Source organism: Hyla sarda, unplaced genomic scaffold, assembly GCF_029499605.1.
Source record: "Hyla sarda isolate aHylSar1 unplaced genomic scaffold, aHylSar1.hap1 scaffold_549, whole genome shotgun sequence".
NCBI lineage: Eukaryota > Metazoa > Chordata > Amphibia > Anura > Hylidae > Hyla > Hyla sarda.
Window position 1 is genome coordinate 98848 of NW_026610560.1, and position 15016 is coordinate 113863.

Here is a 15016-nt window from a genome sequence, read left to right on the forward strand (position 1 = left end):
GAATGCTGCCACTATGCCCCCATGCCAATTTTGCCCTACTATGAACTGTACCACTATGTCCCCACATTAACTGTGCCACTATGCCCCTATGTACTGTGCCACTATGCTCCAATGAACTGTACCACTATTCCCCCATGAACTGTGCCACAATGTCCCATTAACTGTGCCATTATGCCCCCATGAGATGGGCCATTGTGCTCCCATTAAATGCACCACTATGCCCTCATGAAGTGTGCCTCTATGCCCCTGTGTACTGTCACTATGCCCCTATAAGCTGTGCCACTGTCCCCCCATGAACTGTGCCATTATGTCCCTATGTACTGAAACACAATGCCCCCATAAACTGTGCCACTATGCCCCCCATAAGCTGTGCCATGATGCCCCTATGAACTGTACCAGTATGTCTCCATGTACTGTGCCACTATACCCCCATGTACTGTGCCACGATGCCCCTATGTATTGTGCCACTGTGGTGAGCCACAGTGAATGGCCGGACCACGGGGTGTAGCGGTGTAGGTGGATGGGGCAGATGATATTAACCCCATGGGTAAGGTGTTATTAACCCCCAATGTTCGTGACGCCAGAGTGGTTTTTGGGTATCGGGAACCACCCAAACGATATCTCAGCTATAGCAATGGCTTGGCAGTGAAATGAGAGTCCACGACCAGGTTATGGTTTAGTGGAGGCTTTGCTAAGGTCAGACAGTTGTTATAGTCTCTATAGCTCGGCCAGAATCCCAGAGAGGTGACCCGGAACACAGAAGGACCTCACAGCTTGCTGGGACTAGTTGTACCTGTAATAGACTTTAGATAATTGACTTTAGGCTTGACTGGACTGTAGGTAGTGACAGCAGACATAGACTTGCCTTACTGGAAGTGACTGTAGATTTGAGTCCTTCCAGGTAGCTGGACACTAGCACTGAGACATCTGGTCTCCACTGTTCCTCAGCAAGAGTGATGGTAGAAGAGCAAAAAGAGCCAAAAGAGGCAGATTGCAGCACTTCCCTTCCTTATAAAGGGGGACTGTACTAGAAGCCCATAGGTCAAGCTGCGGTTCATGTGTTAAGCTGGTGCTCTCTGGGTAACATCATGTGAGCGTAACATCTCACAGGTCCTTTAGACAATTACATTAGTCCTCCAAAGGTCCTTTATACTGATTATACATTAGTATACTGACTATACATATAGCACAATAAATAACATTAAAGTAACAGCAGGGGAGATACTGCAGAAGAGCCCCAGGTCACTGAGGGACTCAACCTGACAGGACCTAAGTGTAGTGCAGGACCTGATGCTGTACTGGGACATTACACCACTATGCCCCCATGAACTGTGCCATTATGCGCCTATGTACTACAACACTATGCCCCATAAACTGTGCCACTTAGTTCCAATTAACTGTGTCACTATGCCCCATGTATTGTGCCACTACTCCTCCATGTACTGTGTCACTATGCCCCCATGTATTGTGCCACCATGCCTCCATGTACTGAGCCACTATGCCCTCGTGAACTTTGCCACTATTCCCCAATAAACTGTGCCACTTTGCCACCATAAGCTGTGCCACTATGCCTCCATGAACTGCACCACTATGCTTCCATGTACTGTTCCACTATGTTCCCATTAACTGTGCCACTACGCCCCCATGTCTTGTGCCACTATACCCTCATGTGACACTATGCCCCCATGAACTGTGCCATTATGCCCCAATGTACTGCACCACTATGCCCCCATAAACTGTGCCACTATGTTCCCATAAACTGTGTCACTATGCCCCCAAGAGCTGTGCCATTGGGCCCCTATAAACTGTACCACTATGCCCCCATGTATTGTGCCATTATGCTCCCATGTACTGTGCCACTATCCCCCCATAAACTATGCCACTATGCCACCATAAGCTGTGCCATTGCGCCCCTATGTACTGTACCAATATTTCAAAATGTACTGTGCCACCATACCCCTATGAACTGTATCACTATGGCCCCAAGAAATATGCAACTATGCCTCTAATACTTGTACCACAAAGTACCATGTACTGTGCCCCTATGCCCCCTATGAACTGTGCAGTTAACTCATTACGCCGACTGCATCAGAGAAGAAGCGCCGGGCAGGGAACAAAGAGGGGAATTTATCATGAAATTTAGACAGCTTTTTTTTTTGTCTAAATTTGTTGCAGGTTCCGTGTGGTTTTTCCTGCAACATTTCATTTAGAATGTTTAATTTTTATTACCACGAACTGATCTGATTTAGATCACTTTGTGCAGTGGTCACTAATTGATCATGTGCAACTGTTCTGCAAAAAGTCTCAAAAAATGTGCACAGACCATATTTAGAAGAAATCACAGGGCAATTCAACCATGCCCAACCATGCGACAATTGTATTAGGGTCCATGTGACTTTTAATAGAATTGTCACACAGCCCGCCACTGCTATGCGACATTAAAGGGGTATTCAAGGCCAAAACTTTTTTTTATATATATAAACTGGCTCCGGAAAGTTAAACAGATTTGTAAATTACTTCTATTAAAAAAATCTTAATCCTTCCAATAATTATTAGCTTCTGAAGTTGAGTTGTTGTTTTCTGTCTAACTGCTCTCTGATGACTCACGTCCCGGTAGCTGTGCAGTTCCTATGGGGATATTCTCCCATCATGCACAGCTCCCGGGACGTGACATCATCATTGAGCAGTTAGACAGAAAACTTCAGAAGCTAATAACTATTGGAAGGATTAAACATTTTTAATAGAAGTAATTTACAAATCTGTTTAACTTTCCGGAGCCAGTTGATATATATAAAAAAAAGGTTTTGCCTGGAATACCCCTTTAAAGCTGAGCAGTTCAGTGGGCATTCAACAACGTCCATGCACCATTTTATAAATTTGCCGCATAAACGCCACTTTGCCTGCAACTTTTTTTAATCTACAGTGAACAAAGACCAAGTACACTTTTAATAAATGCCCCGTAGAGTGTCTTAGACACCAATACAAATGAATGAGGGGAGAGATGGCAAGTGGTCCGGATGTCTGGCAGTCATGGTCTGGACCTGGACCACGGTCAGCCTGTTGGGTACCGCTGCTTTACATCATATCTGGTGCTGTGTGTGCAGCAGATTTACAGGAATAGTTGTAATAGGAACATATTGCTGAATAGGTTTACATACTCACAAGTGTGTGTGTTTTATCCACTATATTTAATTCTAACTCTACATAGATCTATATATACCGCCTATATGACCACTGTGCCAATATATACCACTAGCAGTTACACCACCTACCCCCCAAACACTGAAGAACCCCCCATGAATTATTATTGTTCCTCTTGACTTTAGACCATGACCAGGGGAATGAGACCTGCACCAGGGCAAAAGGGACTTGGACCCCAAGGATCATAATAGGTGCCTAAATCCATTGGTTTCAAAAATGTGGCCCTCCAGATATTGCAAAGCTACAATGCCCAACAAGCCTGGGAGTTGTATTTTTGCAACACCTGGAGGTCCATAGTTTGGAGACCACTGTGGTCCATCATAAGGTCCATCAAACTGCACAGGGTAGCAAACAACCTAAGGTCAACCCTAGATGTCCCTCATGATTCCCACATCACATTGTATATGGCAGAGCAGGTCTATAGGGCCAGTGTCAGGCAGGTGCCACCAGAGCATCCCATGGCCGATGACATCACCTGCACACGACCAACTGCCGTTTACTCTCTGCTGGCGACCGACGTGACTGGACCGAGGTCTACAGACTGAAGGAGAACCGCTGAGATGGCGTCCACTGGACATGGAGAAGATGGCGAGGAGGAGAAGAGGAAGAGCGAAGGCAAGAGGAAGAGGGAAGAGGAAGGCGAGGATGGAGTCAAGAGGAGGAGAGAGGACGATGGAGGATCAGAGGATGAGGAGCCAACACCTGGGATGGCGACCACTGGACATGGAGAAGATGGCGAGGAGGAGAAGAGGAAGAGGGAAGAGGAAGGCAAGGATGGAGTCAAGAGAAGGAGAGGAGATGACGACAGAGGATCGGAGGATGAGGAGCCAGCACCTGGGATGGCGTCCACTGGACATGGAGAAGATGGCAAGGAGGAGAAGAGGAAGAGGGAAGAGGAAGGCGAGGATGGAGTCAAGAGGAGGAGAGATGACGATGGAGGATCAGAGGATGAGGAGCCAACACCTGGGATGGCGTCCACTGGACATGGAGAAGATGGCAAGGAGGAGAAGAGGAAGAGGGAAGAGGAAGGCGAGGATGGAGTCAAGTGGAGGAGAGGAGACGAGGATGGAGGATCAGAGAATGAGGAACCAACACCTGGGATGGCGTCTACTGAACATGAAGAAGATGGCAAGGAGGAGAAGAGGAAGAGCGAAGGCAAGAGGAAGAGGGAAGAGGAAGGCGAGGATGGAGTCAAGAGGAGGAGAGACAACGAGAATGGAGGATCAGAGGATGAGGAGCCAACACCTGGGAGCAGCCAAGGAACATCGGGCCCCTACCCCAGGCTTACCATCAGCCACTACAACCTCCACCAAGTCCTGGGTAGAGGCAACTTCGGCAAAGTAAGTTCTATCTCCATCTTGTTTTCTGTTATCAGCCATTTTAGGCTGCATTTGTATTGTTGTGGGTTGCAGTGTTGTGGTAAGGTGGGTCTGCTGGTACTTGTAGTCCCACAATATTATGCCCCTGATGGCTTTGGTGGTTATGCACATCCATATAAAACTCCCTGAAGGGACTACACTTGGTATTAGGTGTGAACGGATCCCTTGGGGCACCTCCATGTACTGTGTCCTGGCAGATGGAAGTTGGGATGCCCAAGATGGTGTGGTTGCAGGAAACCAGACGCAGGGAGAAGAGAAGGTGCAGCGGGGTCTTCTGGAGCAGTGTGTAAACAGTACATATAGGGGGGATTTATTAAGATCTGTGCAGAGGATGAGCGGTGCAGTTGCCCATAGCAACCAATCTGAAAAATAAAAGAAGCAAACTGGTTGCTATGGGAACTGTACCGCTCTTCCTCTACACAGGTCTTTATAATGGACACGGGAATACTCAATAATATAAAGTAAATGTATAAAAGTTCCTATGTGCTGATATTATATCACTGTAAATTGTTCCTCCAATACCGCAGGTAATAAATAATAATGGGGGAGATTTATCAAGACCTGTGGAAAGGAAAGTTGCCCAGTTGCCCATAGCAACCAATCAGATCGCTTCTTTCATTTTTCAGAGGCCTTGTTAAGAATGTAAGAAGTAAGCTGATTGGTTGCTATGGGCAACTGGGCAACTTTGCCTCTGCACAGGTTTTGATAAATCTTCCCCAATATCTCTTCACATGTAATATATATAGGATTCCAAATATATCCAATAATAAAGTGCAACAAAAGAGTTTCCCCCTATGGGATTACGGTTCTCTATTCATTATTGTCTGGTTTTTTCCTTGCCCTATATCTCTGTATGCTGTGTTGTATTTGTTTTTTGCACATTTTCTTTCTTTTATGCATTATTTGGGGGGTAGATGGTACTTATTATGTATATTTTTTTTACCTTTGTTTTCCTTGGTTGAACCCTTTTGTAGTCCAGTTAAATTGAGCTAACTGGCCTGGATATTCCTGGGGGTGGACTGAGGAAAACTTGTAGGATCCCCACACCACTTACTTTATATGGCCCACATGTGACACATAGGGTTGCCACCTTTTTTGCAAAAAAAAAAATTAATAAATACTGGCCATGATCATTGGCATGATTAATTATATATGCGTGACATCACATGATACAAATATGTGGGGGGAATTTTGTGCTATTCTGACCCCTATAACTTTTTTATTTCTCCTTATAAGGGCCTGTATGAGGCTCATTTTTGTGCCCCAGTCTGTAGCTTTTAACAGGACCATTTTTATTTCAATGTTACTTTTTGATTGCTTCTTTTTTTTAAATTAAATTCAAGAGTTGCAGTTAGCTACTAACTATAACTCCCAGCATGCCCTGATACAGCCTGCAACTCAGCAGCTCGCCCAAAGGAAAACTACAACTCCCAGCATGTTGGACGGTACAGTAGTATATAGTATAGGTCAGTGTTTACCAACCATGGGGTTCCTCCAGCTGTTGCAAAACTACAACTCCAAGCATGCCCATGCAAGAAGTTGTAGTTTTTCAACAGCTGGGGGTGCTCTGGTTGGGAAACACTGGTATAGGTTATGGTGCAACATTCCGGGAGTTGGAGGATTGGTTGGATAAATACTGGTCATTGTATTGCCGGTATTTTTAATATAAAAATACCGTCAAGGTGGCCAAAATACCGGCCAGGTGGCAACCCTAGTGACGCATCATCCATGGTGCGACCAGGTGAGGTATCCCCCTGACTCTACAGGTGTGTGACCGGACCAGGACCAGAAGGTGAAAAGCACCCAGTCTTCTGTGGAATAAAGTCCTTGAATTTTGTCCCCTTCAATGCTTCTCTTTTTGTTATCCATACATGCAGTGTTGTGGTAAGGTGGGTCTGCTGGTAGGTGCAGATGCCCATAGCAACCAATTGAAAAAGGCCTCTGAAAAATAAAAGCAAACTGGTTGCTATGGGAACTGCACCGCTCTTCCTCTACACAGGTCTTTATAATGGGCACGGGAATACTCAATAATATAAGGTAAATGTAGAAAAGTTCCTCTGTGCTGATATTATATCGCTGTAAATTGTTCCTCCAATACCGCAGGTAATAAATAATATCTCTTCACATGTAATATATATAGGATTCAAAATATAAATCCAATAATAAAGTGCAACAAAAGAGTTTCCCCCTATGGGATTACGGTTTTCTATTCATTATTGTCTGTTTTTTCCTTGCCCTATATCTCTGTATGCTCTGTTGTATTTCTTTTTTGCACATTTTCTTTCTTTTGTGCATTACTTGGGGGTCAGATGGTGCTTATTATGTATATTTTACCTTTGTTTTCCTTGGTTGAATGTCGGTCAGGTGGCAACCCTGACTCTACAGGTGTGTGACCGGACCAGGACCAGAAGGTGAAAAGCACCCAGTCTTCTGTGGAATAAAGTCCTTGAATTTTATCCCCTTCAATGCTTCTCTTTTAGTTATCCATACATGGATTTCTATGGTTTCAATACAATCTTACAGAAACCTATTTGGACCAGAAGATGAGAACTACACTGATCCCAACCAACTCAAAGACATGTCTATCCATTGTTCAATGCATTCATAGAGTTAGGAGATAAAGTAAGTGAACCCTCTGGAATTCCCTGTATTTATACTATCGAATAAATACCCCCATTGATGCATCCCGATGATCCATTCTTGTCCTCTTTCTCAATAAGGATAATATTTTGTTTTCTGGACCCATCATTATTGTAGGGACTTCTGCCCATTTTTAAGACTATTTATCATGTTGGACCCATGAATTCCGTGAAAACTGCACATAGTGGACTATTTTTATAGTATTTTTCTATTCATTTTCTATTTGTTCCTCTTGGCACCTAATCTAGAAGCTGTAGAGGTCGCTTCTCGGCCTTTTGACTAAGATCAAGTGTAGTTTCTGTTCTTATCAGTTTCAGGCGGTGACCCGAAGCTCCGGTATTGGGCTGGTGGAGATGGGTGCTGCATGGAGGGGTCAGGCATGTAGGGAACAGGTGTACCAGGGCGTTCCAGGGCTGGTTCTGAGGAAACAGCTCGACTGCTGCCCCAACATGACCTGTTTCCTCAGGGTCTTGCCATGAGGCTGAGAGGGTCTAGAGCTGAGGTACTTTAGTGCCTTGGGGAGTGGTGACCCTGAGGTGCTGAAACTCACTGGGAGTATTGGCGCACTGAGTGGAAGCACTGGCACCATAAACTCTTCACCTTGTGGCACTCACCTCTTGATTTCCGGCCTTCTGGCTAGCATCAGAGACATTTCTATAGATCTGGCTGTATGTTTGGCCAGGATATCTGCACACATTCACTTATTTCCTTTTTTGTCACTGTGACACTTTTTGCGTGTTGTGTGTCCACAAGATTGTTAGGATACGGTAGCCCTTCTCAGTGTTCCTCCTGGCGGTCTAGGGGAGGTGTGTGTGGCCATTAGGTTCTGCACCTCCCTGCAAAAACCCCGGGTACTCCTGCATGGGCAGGGTACCAACTGTTATCGGCTCTGTGGGCAGATACCTTTGCTAACGCCAAGGGGGATGCAGGGAGCATTTGTGGTTGCTTAATAGCTTCGGCAAAAAGGGATATTGAACCTGGAACCTCACAGGTACCTTTTGATCCGGAGGCGAACTATAGGAGAAGGGCTTGTGATAGACCACATCCTTTGTGCACTTTTTTTAGTGTAACACGTTTGCACTTTGGTTGATTCAAGAGCCTGTTCCCTGGCTCTTAGTAAAAAAAAAATATATATATGCTTCTCTTTTAGTTATCCATATATGGATTTCTATGGTTTCAATACAATCTTACAGAAACCTATTTGGACCAGAAGATGAGAACTACACTGATCCCAACCAACTCAAAGACATGTCTATCCATTGTTCAATGCATTCATAGAGTTAGGAGATAAAGTAAGTGAACCCTCTGGAATTCCCCTGTTTTTATACTATCTAATAAATACCCCCATTGATGCCTCCTGATGATCCATTCTTGTCCTCTTTCTCGATGAGGATGCTATTTTGTTTTCTGGACCCATCATTATTGTAGGGACTTCTGCCCATTTTTAAGACTATTTCTCATGTTGGAGCCATTAATTCCGGGAAAACTGCAATACCACATAGTAGACTATTTTTATAGTATTTTTCTAATCATTTTTCATTGTTCCTCTTGGTACCTAATCTGGGAGTTGTGGAGGTTGGAGCCCAGCTTTACAATCAACATACAACTCCGACAACTGCTACATAACCACCATGCACCAGCTGATATTCAGTGACATTCGCCTAGCACTATTTCCGCACTCTATTCCCATTCTTCATCCACCTCTATGAATCACTTTCACACTAGGGATCCAGGTTTTTGACTTTTACACCATTCGTTTTTTTCCTTTACGCTACCTTTTCAGATGGTGGATAAGCTGTTCAACATTTTCCTAAATTTTGTTCACATTTCATTTTTTTTAATCTTTTTAATACACTTTTAATATTACAATTCGTTACACTTGGCACAAGATCCCCTCTGTTCTATTCTCATAGATTGCGTTAGCTCTTATGTAATAGCTGTAACATCTACTGTTATATAACTGCATTATAGACAGGTGTACAGAGTATATACCTGATACTCATTTGGTCTCCTCCCCCTTTACACATGTGCACAATGGTCTTTTTCTGCCAATTAAATTGGTAAATATTCATATTATTATGGATGTATGTGTAGTTCGCAAACGCCAACCTGTGTCCCTAAAATATCACATATCTTTATTTGTATTTATTTTGCCTATGCATCCATAAGGCTGTTTGAACTTGCGCAACATATACCTACCACTTTTGTACTTATTGAGCCTCAACCAATTGTGCATAAGAGTGCATAAATGATTCAAAGTGCTGTCCGAACGTGCGTGTAACTTTTCCATCTACTGCTTCTGCGCGCCTGAATGGCAGGTCTGATACCTTATCTCCACTATTAGCCAAATTACTTTTGATTTAATCACATCGGCATCACCACTATGCACTGAACGCCCTTTTTAGAGCTGGCGTCATCTTGCGGACTGGATTCCACCAGGATTCCGCCACCAAACCTGCCAGGTATCCTATTGGTGAACAAAACTTACAGCATTTGTAGCTGCAGGAAACTTTGTTATAGACGATTGTTGCTAAAGGGGGATTTACAGGTTATTATAGCTCTTTCTTGCAGTTTTCCTAGGCTTAAGGTTCCTGGGTGCTATCTAACTGACCCATCACTAAGTCCACCCATAAACAGCCCCCCCCCCCTCCTCCATATCAATGTTTATCAAGCGCTGTCCTCAAGACCCCCAACAGGTCATGTTTTTAGGATTTCCTTAGTCTTCCACAGGTGATATAACTGTGGTGATTCCTGATTCACTGACCATAATTGTATCACCTGTGAAAGACTAAAGGAAATCCAGAAAACATGACTTGTTGGGGGTGTTGAGGACCGAGCTTGACAAACACTGATCAATATCAACCTTATGATGTTTTCTAATGAGCGTCTTCCATTTGTTTTCCACAGGTGGTCCTGGCATCAGTCCCTGGCCGAGACACCCACATGGCCATAAAGATCATCAACAGAAGAGAGGACAACGAGGGAACCATCAAGAGAGAGCGGCGGATACTCCTGGCAGCCCGAGACTGTCCATTTCTATGCCACCTTTATGCTGCACATCAGTCTCTGGAGCGCGCATACTTCATCACGGAGTACCTGTCCGGCGGCAGTCTGGAGGATTTGATCAGGATTTGCTGCTACCTGGACATCAACAACATAAGGTTCTACGCAGCAGAGATGGTATGCGGCCTCCAGTTCCTCCATGGACAGAACATCGTCCACAGAGACCTCAAGCCAGAGAACATCATGTTGGATGCAGAAGGCCACATCCGGATCATTGACCTGGGCCTGGCACAAGATGGAGTCACAGCCTCCAGCAAGATCGATGGAGTGACAGGAACATTCTACTACATGGCCCCTGAAGTGCTTCTCGGACAAGAGTATTACACAGCCGTTGACTGGTGGAGCCTTGGGATTGTGTTGTGCAGGATGGCGACAGGACGCTTCCCATTTTTCATCGGCCACAGCAAGCAGAAGGTTTTCAAAGCCATCACCAGAAAGGAGCCAAAACTTCCACCCGGGATGGATGCTGCTATTGAACATCTCATCAGTCAACTTCTGCGCAAGAATCCCGATAAGCGCCCTGGGGTGCGCAGAAACATCTGGAAGCATCCATTCTTTTCCACCATTCGCTGGGAGGAACTGGAAGAGAGGAGAGCCAAGCCACCATGTAAGCCGTTTGAGACAGTTCTGCAAAATCACCATCTGCAGTGGCCGGAGGACACAGAGGACACCCACCATGTGACCGGATTCAATTATACGTCACCAAGCTGGGCCCAGTAAGAACCTTCTCTTGGGATAACTATCATCACATGTTCTTCACTTCTCCATAGGTGGATCTGGACTCTGAGGACACCGCGCCTACTGCTCAGAACCTCCGGCCTCCTGATCCAGGCATCATGTCTCTGCTGCTGTAACCTCGGCTGCTCTAGAACATCTTTATGCCACACCTTTGCCATTGTGTTACTGCCCCAGGCCCTTTACCTGGCATCCTCCATTCCGGGGCTGGCATCTGACATCACTGCAGCCGGAAGATCCTCTACAACCCCAGGAGCGGCCTGTGCTTAGATTCCATCTGGTAAGTTCAGGAACAATAGCCGCATGTTGTAATCCTGCGGTGCTGAGTGGCGGATATTATCCCTGAACCCATCCAAGCACAGGCCGGGTAAGTACTGCACTCACCACACACACTACACGATAGGGATAGGCGCACACACATAGACACAGACCACAGATAGGGGACATATCGGCTCGATCCAGGGATTTATTCTGATCGCCATATTTGGGGTCGGGAAGGAATTTTTCCCCCTGATTTTAGGACAATTGGCTCATTCCTCACAGGGGGGTTTCGCCTTCCTCTGGATCAATATAGCCGTAAATAGGTTTAGCATAATAACATAAAATTACCCTCTTAGTAACACAATTAATTCTAAAAATTCATAAATAAATATATATTAATATATTTTTTTTTATCTTAAAAACATATTTGAACCAAACATAAAAATTAGACTTCTAGACTTACCATTAGAAACATGTATAACTAAAAAATATTTATAATTTAAATTAATTTACCCCCCCCCCCTTTCCATCACTCCGGTTTGGTTCCAGCCTTTGATCCTGGGATTTATTCTGACCGCCATATTTGGGGTCGGGAAGGAATTTTCCCTCCTGGTAATAAGGACAATTGGCTCATTACTCACAGGGGGTTTTCGCCTTCCTCTGGATCAATATAGCCGTAAATAGGTTTAGCATAATAACATAAAATTACCCTCTTAGTAACACAACTAATTCAAAAAAATTCATAAATAAATATATATTAATATATTTTTTTATCTTAAAAATGTATTTGACCCAAACATAAAAATTAGACTACTAGACTTACCATTAGACTATTAGAAACATGTATAACTAAAAAATATTTATAATTTAAATTAATTTACCCCCCCTTTCCATCACTCCGGTTTGGTTCCAGCCTTTGATCCTGGGATTTATTCTGACCGCCATATTTGGGGTCGGGAAGGAATTTTCCCCCCTGGTAATAAGGACAATTGGCTCTTTCCTTACAGGGGGTTTTCGCCTTCCTCTGGATCAACACGGCCGAGCACGGTTCAGTACAACAGACCACTAACTTACACATATATAATAGTATAATATAATAGTATCTTGTTTATTATTGTCCCCCCCCCCCCTTTTCCCGATAAATAAACTCTTTTTTTTACCCCCTACATGGTTGTACTTGTCTTTATTTCCACTGGAGGTCAATCTAATAAATGTCCTATTGACGCAGCTAGTAGCCTCTCTCCATTCTGACTAATAGATGAGGATCCTGAATGAGGGACCCCCATCTATTACCCATCTTTAATCCCCTAATAGATCGCTTGTAAGATTGGTTTTCTAAACGCAGCAACAACTTTTATGGTAATATAACAAATGAGGGTTTGTTACAATGTATCAGTGCAAGTCAGAGCAGGGGTATATTTAGGTCATGGAGGATTGCCTAGAATGAGCACACAGTGGAGGATGCTTCATGGAGTAATAGATCTTTATAGACGCTTTATGGACGCTCCTGTTATGAGAACATCCACACCAGAAGAGCATCAGAGCAACATTTGTGAAGAAGGGAAATTCCCAATAGAGGTGTCCACATGGACAGATCCCATAGGAATAGTCTACTGGACAAGCAGGATGACAACCAACATGGCGCCCATTACCGTACCAACCTCAGAGGCTGTAACCCAGCTTTCACACACTCCTGAAAAGTGAATCTTTCTATAAGTGTAATGGCAAAATGATATCTTTAAGGAGTACTCGATGGAAAAAATATTTTTTAATCAATTGGTGCCAGAAAGATAAACAGATTTGTAAATTACTTCTATTTAAAAATCTAAATCCTTCCAGTACTTATCAGCTGCTGTGTACTACAGAGAAAGTTCATTTCTTTTTGGATTCCTTTTTTTTTTTTTCTGTCTACGGTCCTCTCTACTGACACCTCTGTCCATTTCAGGAACTGTCCAGAGCTGGAACAAAATCCCCATAGCAGTTCCTGACGTGGACAGAGGTGTCAGCAGAGAGCACTGTGCTCAGACAGAAAGGAGATTCAAAAAGAAAAGAACTTCCTCTGTAGTATAAAGCAGCTAATAAGTCCTGGATGGATAAAGATTTTTAAATAGAAGTAATTTACAAATCTGTTTAACTTTCTGGCATCAGTTATTAAAAAAAAAAGGGAGTACCCCTTTAAGAATGGTCTCTCGTATTGGAGCAGTGGTAGCAAGTATACACTGTCACTACAGTCATGGATTGGACATGCTGCCAAACAGGGCCGGTGCAAGGATTTTTGTCACCCTAGGCAAAAACTAATTTTGCCGCCCTTGACTCCGCCCATTGGCCTGCTGCAACTTACTGCTGGGGTGCCACAATGTAACAAACCTCCTCCTCATGTAATTAGTTTACTACTGTGGAGACACACTGTAACAAACCTCCTCCTCATTTTACTGGCTGAGCGAGTGGTTTGGATGCTGATTGTCTAACTTTCTTGCGGCTGGCAGATCGGCGCCCCCTATTAAGAGGGCGCTCTAGGCGGCTGCATATTTTGCCTATAGGGAGAGCCGGCCCTGTTGCCGATGATATACAATCTTTTCCTATGGGAGATTCAGCACCCCATTTTTGAGAGGCAGGAGGGGGTAGCAATTAGACCCCTGTGATTATAAACTTCTGCTCCATCCTGTATAAGGATGCATTCACACAAGCGGACCCACAGTGTATTTTACGCTGCAGATCCACCGCTGAATGACCCCTGCATGGTGGCTTTACATGTGCCTGCTTGGAGCGGCAATACGCAAGACACACTGCGATGTGCGAGTCGCAGCATGCGTGCGCAGTATACTCGCAAATTGCTGCAGCTCTCGGCCTAGCTCATGGAGCAGGAGGAGCGGCCGTGATGTGTGCCAGTACACCTCGCATGCGCAGCAACTCGCACATCGCAGTGTGTCTGCTCCAAGCAGGCACATGTAAAGCAAGAAACCATGCAGTGGCCCTACAGCAGCAGATATGCAGCGTAAAATACGCTGTGGGTCAACTCGTGTGAAATTAACATAAGTGTTGTAGGAAGACTACCTCTTTAGAGTAGGGTAGAGTCACATGTATCGCATTGCCAGCGTATTTAAAGGGGTACTCCGGTGAAAACTTTTTTTTTTTTTTTTTATCAACTGGTGCCAGAAAGTTAAACAGATTTGTAAATTACTTCTATTAAAAAATCTTAATCCTTCCTGTACTTGTTAGCTGCTGAATACTACAGTGGAAATTATTTTCCGTTTGAAACACAGAGCTGTCTGCTGATATCATGAGCACAGTGCTCTCTGCTGACATCTCTGTCCATTTTAGGAACTGTCCAGGGTAAAAGGAAATCCCCATAGCAAACATATGCTGTTCAGGACAGTTCATAAAATGGACAGAGATGTCAGCAGAGAGCACTGTGCTCGTGATGTCAGCAGAAAGTTCTGTGTTTCAAAAAGAAAAAGAATTTCCGCTGTAGTATTCAGCAGCTAATAAGTACAGGATTAAGTACAGGATTAGGATTTTTTAATAGACGTAATTTACAAATCTGTTTAACTTTCTGGCACCAGTTCATTTAAAAAAAATCATCGGAGTTCCCCTTTAAGTGTGTCTCCTGCTGTGCCCGTGTCCTGCTTTGTCTGCTCATAGGAGTTATCCGCTGCTATGAACAGACACACAGGGATCTGCGAATCACAGAGCCGCAAAGCCTGTGAGTACACTGCACATGTTCTCACGCACATCGC

General features: G+C 44.2%; 1 protein-coding gene across 2 annotated transcripts; it reads left to right on the forward strand.

Moving 5' to 3' along the window:
• The first annotated feature begins 3625 nt into the window (after positions 1 to 3625).
• On the forward strand, positions 3626 to 11735 carry LOC130339667 (protein kinase C theta type-like). Of its 2 annotated transcripts, XM_056554049.1 has the most exons (3): positions 3627 to 4541; positions 10128 to 10890; positions 11054 to 11735. In XM_056554049.1, the coding sequence occupies exons 1-3, from the start codon at positions 3762 to 3764 to the stop codon at positions 11068 to 11070; spliced, it is 1560 nt and encodes a 519-aa protein (XP_056410024.1). In that variant the 5' UTR covers positions 3627 to 3761; the 3' UTR covers positions 11071 to 11735. The 2 variants fall into 2 exon arrangements, with proteins under 2 accessions (XP_056410023.1, XP_056410024.1); XM_056554048.1 differs by having other exon boundaries at positions 3626 to 4541; positions 10128 to 11735.
• The last annotated feature ends 3281 nt before the right edge of the window (positions 11736 to 15016 follow it).

Excerpts from the sequence above, each read along its gene's own strand:
- LOC130339667 (XM_056554048.1), top strand. The coding sequence starts at position 3,762 with ATGGCGTCCACTGGACATGGAGAAGATGGCGAGGAGGAGAAGAGGAAG. Across the intron at positions 4,542-10,127 it reads GTAGAGGCAACTTCGGCAAA|GTGGTCCTGGCATCAGTCCC; the intron begins GTAAGTTCTATC and ends TGTTTTCCACAG.